The sequence below is a fragment of the Lolium rigidum genome, chromosome 3 (assembly GCF_022539505.1).
Source record: "Lolium rigidum isolate FL_2022 chromosome 3, APGP_CSIRO_Lrig_0.1, whole genome shotgun sequence".
NCBI classification, from domain to species: domain Eukaryota; kingdom Viridiplantae; phylum Streptophyta; class Magnoliopsida; order Poales; family Poaceae; genus Lolium; species Lolium rigidum.
In genome coordinates this window covers 8,986,708-8,990,305 of record NC_061510.1, presented here as the reverse complement: position 1 = coordinate 8,990,305, position 3,598 = coordinate 8,986,708, and the positions used below count along the sequence as shown (strand labels likewise).

The following is a 3,598-nucleotide window of genomic DNA, read 5'->3' as shown; positions in this document are numbered from 1 at the left end:
CTATAGATGTTTTTTCATATAAAAGCATTTCATATGGGGTCGTATGTAAATTTCAGATCCATTTTACAAAAACATAACACTTTTTCAAAAAATATATCGTTTAATTTTTCATAATAACTAGATTACATAACATGTGGACATCTTAAAGGATTTTAATTTTTTGATGTTTCTATCATTTTTTTACATTTTTTAAAAACTGAAAAAGATGATCCACGAGAAGGGGGTGTGACAGCTTTGGTCCCCACTACATGAAGCCGCAGTGTGTAGAAAATACTGATCTCTATCATTTTAGCATGACCTTCGTGAGGTATATATAGATAGATGTATATAAAGATAAAAGATAGATTGGTAGTATAAGATGACACGTGATAGCCGTATTGGTATACCTTACGCATTATACATCTCAACCACAGTGTAAGGAAAATCAGGGCCAAGGGGGAGAGACGGATAAAGAGACAGATGCCTTGGATGAGCGCGCCTGTTGTCTCTGGCAAAATGCGATTACGTGTACCCAAGTGAAGTGCCAGCAGTGCAAGTACACGCGTGGCTTGGCGGGGCGAACTCTCCTGTACAATACCTGCAGCGTACGTTTTGCAACGCTAGAGTACACTAGCGTGTACTGTACAGATAGAATGTATAGTAGCTAGCTGTAAGGTGTGCTCGTGACCATCCGGCTGGATTGTGAGCCGAGTCGTTCCATCCGCATGTGAACCAATTGGCCACTGCCGGCAATCACATTCACAATCACGGCCCGTCGTCGTCCACTACCCTAGCTCTCCGCCCGTCGGCCACCAATCATGCCATGCATCACGAGCGCTCCGATTCCACACCAGCCCGGCCCGGCCGGCACTATAAATTGGCCACTGCCCACCGCCCTCCGGCACATCATCGGGACTTCAATTCAGCCACCCAGCTAGCGAGCCATGGCATCCTCCTCTTCTTCCTCCGTTGCCGTCGCGGCTGCTCTGCTCCTCTGCATCCTCGCCGCCCACGGCCCTGGCTGCTCCGCCAAGCACAGCAGCAAGAGCCACCACTCTCCTCCGCACGCCCACGCGCCGCCGCACGCTCCTCATCCCACGCCTTCCCCGGTCACCGAACCGCCGCCCTACGTCCAGCCCCCTCCTCTTTCTCCCCCGGCAACCACCCCACCGCCATGCGCGCCGGCTCCTCCTGCTCCGGTCGTCACCAATCCACCGCCCTATGTTGCCCCTACTCCTCCGTCCCCGGCAGCCAATTCTAGCGCCAATGGCACCAATGCCGACACCGGTGGTTGGCTCGACGCCAGGGCGACATGGTACGGAGCGCCCACCGGTGCCGGGCCCGACGACGACGGCGGTGCGTGCGGGTTCAAGAATGTCAGCCTGCCGCCTTTCTCCGCCATGACCTCCTGCGGCAACGAGCCGCTCTTCAAGGACGGCAAGGGCTGCGGCTCCTGCTACCAGGTACGTGCTCCCACTAATCAATCATCAATACATGCACTCTCCTACTACGTTCCAACTTTCCAAATTAGCAGCAGTAATTCATGTCCGTTGCTAGTCACGAGCAGCATGCATGCAGATCGAGCTGTACATCCATGTCGTTTCCTCGTCAGCCTGTAATAATTCGTCTAACTGATCTTGGATCATTCTGACAATGGAAAAAATATATAATGCAGATCCGGTGCGTGGCCCAGAACCACCCGGCCTGCTCCGGCGTGCCGGAGACGGTGATCATCACGGACATGAACTACTACCCGGTCTCCCGCTACCACTTCGACCTCAGCGGCACCGCCTTCGGCGCCATGGCGGTGCCGGGCCGGAACGACCAGCTCCGCCACGCCGGCATCATCGACATGCAGTTCAAGAGGTAGTACCACAGATCCACAACACCTACGACCTAGCTTGGATCAAACAACAAACCCACAACACCTAACTGTATTCCCCGTCGCCGTCATCCTATCCCCATATTCGCCAGACTTGCACTACCGACCATACGCATGCCTGACTTGGATCCATCGCTAGCTACGTCTCCACCGTCCGTTGCTTACCCTGCGACGCCCGGCCGCTTCTGCATGCAGGAGATACAGAACAAAAGCTAGATGGGGAAATACAACCGCCATCACTGCCATTGTTTTTGCCTTGTCATCGCGCCATGCCATGCCAACCGACTTTCTTAACGACGGCCACGACAAGGATCGGGTTAAAACGGCACAGCATGCATGCCCCCCCAAAAGATTCTAGTACCATGCGACGTGTCATTTTCTTTTCTCAATTAGCACAAGGCAACAAACGGGCATCAGCGTCGGCATTTATATCGGTAGCTTTTGATGTTCTTGGTCGCTAGTAGTATCTGGCGCCGCTCGTGACATCGAGAAACGTAGCACATTGCCACACACAGGAGATTACCTGTTATCCATGGCGATCGAGCTGTGTTTCCGACACGACACGTACGTCATGCACACTCACTGACATAGTACATTGCTGAATGAATGTGCAGGGTGCCGTGCCAGTACCCTGGCCTCACGGTGACGTTCCACGTCCAGCACGGGTCGAACCCATACTACCTCGCGATCCTAGTGGAGTACGAGAACGGCGACGGCGATGTGGACCAGGTGGACATCATGGAGTCACGGCCGGACCCCTCCGCCGGAACCGAGGACGGGATGGCACCGACGGGGGAGTGGGTGCCGATGAAGGAGTCGTGGGGATCCATATGGCGGATGGACACCCGGCGCCCCTTGCAGGGCCCCTTCTCGCTGCGCATCACCAACGAGTCTGGGAAGACTCTCGTCGCCGACCAGGTCATCCCTGCCGACTGGGCGCCCAACGAAATCTATAGCTCCATCATCCAGTTCGACTGATTGATTAATTAGATGATTGTGGTGACCATATATATATCCAGATTATAATGTTGGTGAGGATGATGCATGTGAGATTGTGTGTGTACTGGCTCTGTGAGACGTCGCTTGTGACGTCCGGTGCGTGTCGTTGTCGGTTGTGTACTCGCATCTTGTGGTTATACATGTATTCCTATCTGTATCTATGTATCATTATCGCTAAAGGAGCCTAAGAAACCCCTCCGCGGCGATTTTTTTGGCTGCAGGAGAACAGCCCGAACTTATATATCTAAAATAATACGTGCCAGTGGCCCCCGTCAGATAAGAAACCTGACAGCACTGAACATCTACGCTAAACGGGTATTGGTCATGCCTGTAATATAAGTTTTCTGCGAGCTTTGACGGGTATCTTGAGCTTATATATATACCGTGTTTGTGTCTATACAAGCGTACCCTACCTCTGCCGACGAGTACGCTACGTACACGTACCCTAGCTCGGCCGCCCACTCGTCTTTGTCTTGTCTCTACCTTACTCTTTCCATTCACGAAAACTGATAGTTTTAGTTTTTGTCGTAGTTAATATACTTTTTTATAAAATGACCAGCTTTAAACAAACACTAGCAACACAAAATTGGCACATTATGAAACCGCATTTGAAGATGAATCAAGTGATACAAACATAATCTCATAAATGCAGCTGTATATTTCTATAAAATTAGTTAAAATCTAACTTTTTATATATTTAATACAAAAGTTTAAAGTACACTTATTCGTGGAAGAAGT

The 3,598-nt window shown here is 51.1% G+C and overlaps 1 protein-coding gene across 1 annotated transcript; it reads left to right on the top strand.

Annotated features, from left to right (window-relative positions):
* Positions 1–900: 900 nt before the first annotated feature.
* Positions 901–3,039, top strand: LOC124694384 (expansin-B7-like). The gene is made up of 3 exons (XM_047227375.1): positions 901–1,442; positions 1,655–1,845; positions 2,476–3,039. Exons 1-3 carry the CDS (start codon positions 924–926, stop codon positions 2,837–2,839), a joined length of 1,074 nt encoding a protein of 357 aa, XP_047083331.1. The 5' UTR covers positions 901–923; the 3' UTR covers positions 2,840–3,039.
* The last annotated feature ends 559 nt before the right edge of the window (positions 3,040–3,598 follow it).

Bases quoted from the DNA above. Each gene is read 5' to 3' on its own strand.
- LOC124694384 (XM_047227375.1), top strand. From the start codon at position 924: ATGGCATCCTCCTCTTCTTCCTCCGTTGCCGTCGCGGCTGCTCTGCTC. The intron at 1,443-1,654 runs GTACGTGCTCCC...TATATAATGCAG, and splicing joins GCTGCGGCTCCTGCTACCAG to ATCCGGTGCGTGGCCCAGAA. The intron at 1,846-2,475 runs GTAGTACCACAG...ATGAATGTGCAG, and splicing joins ATCGACATGCAGTTCAAGAG to GGTGCCGTGCCAGTACCCTG.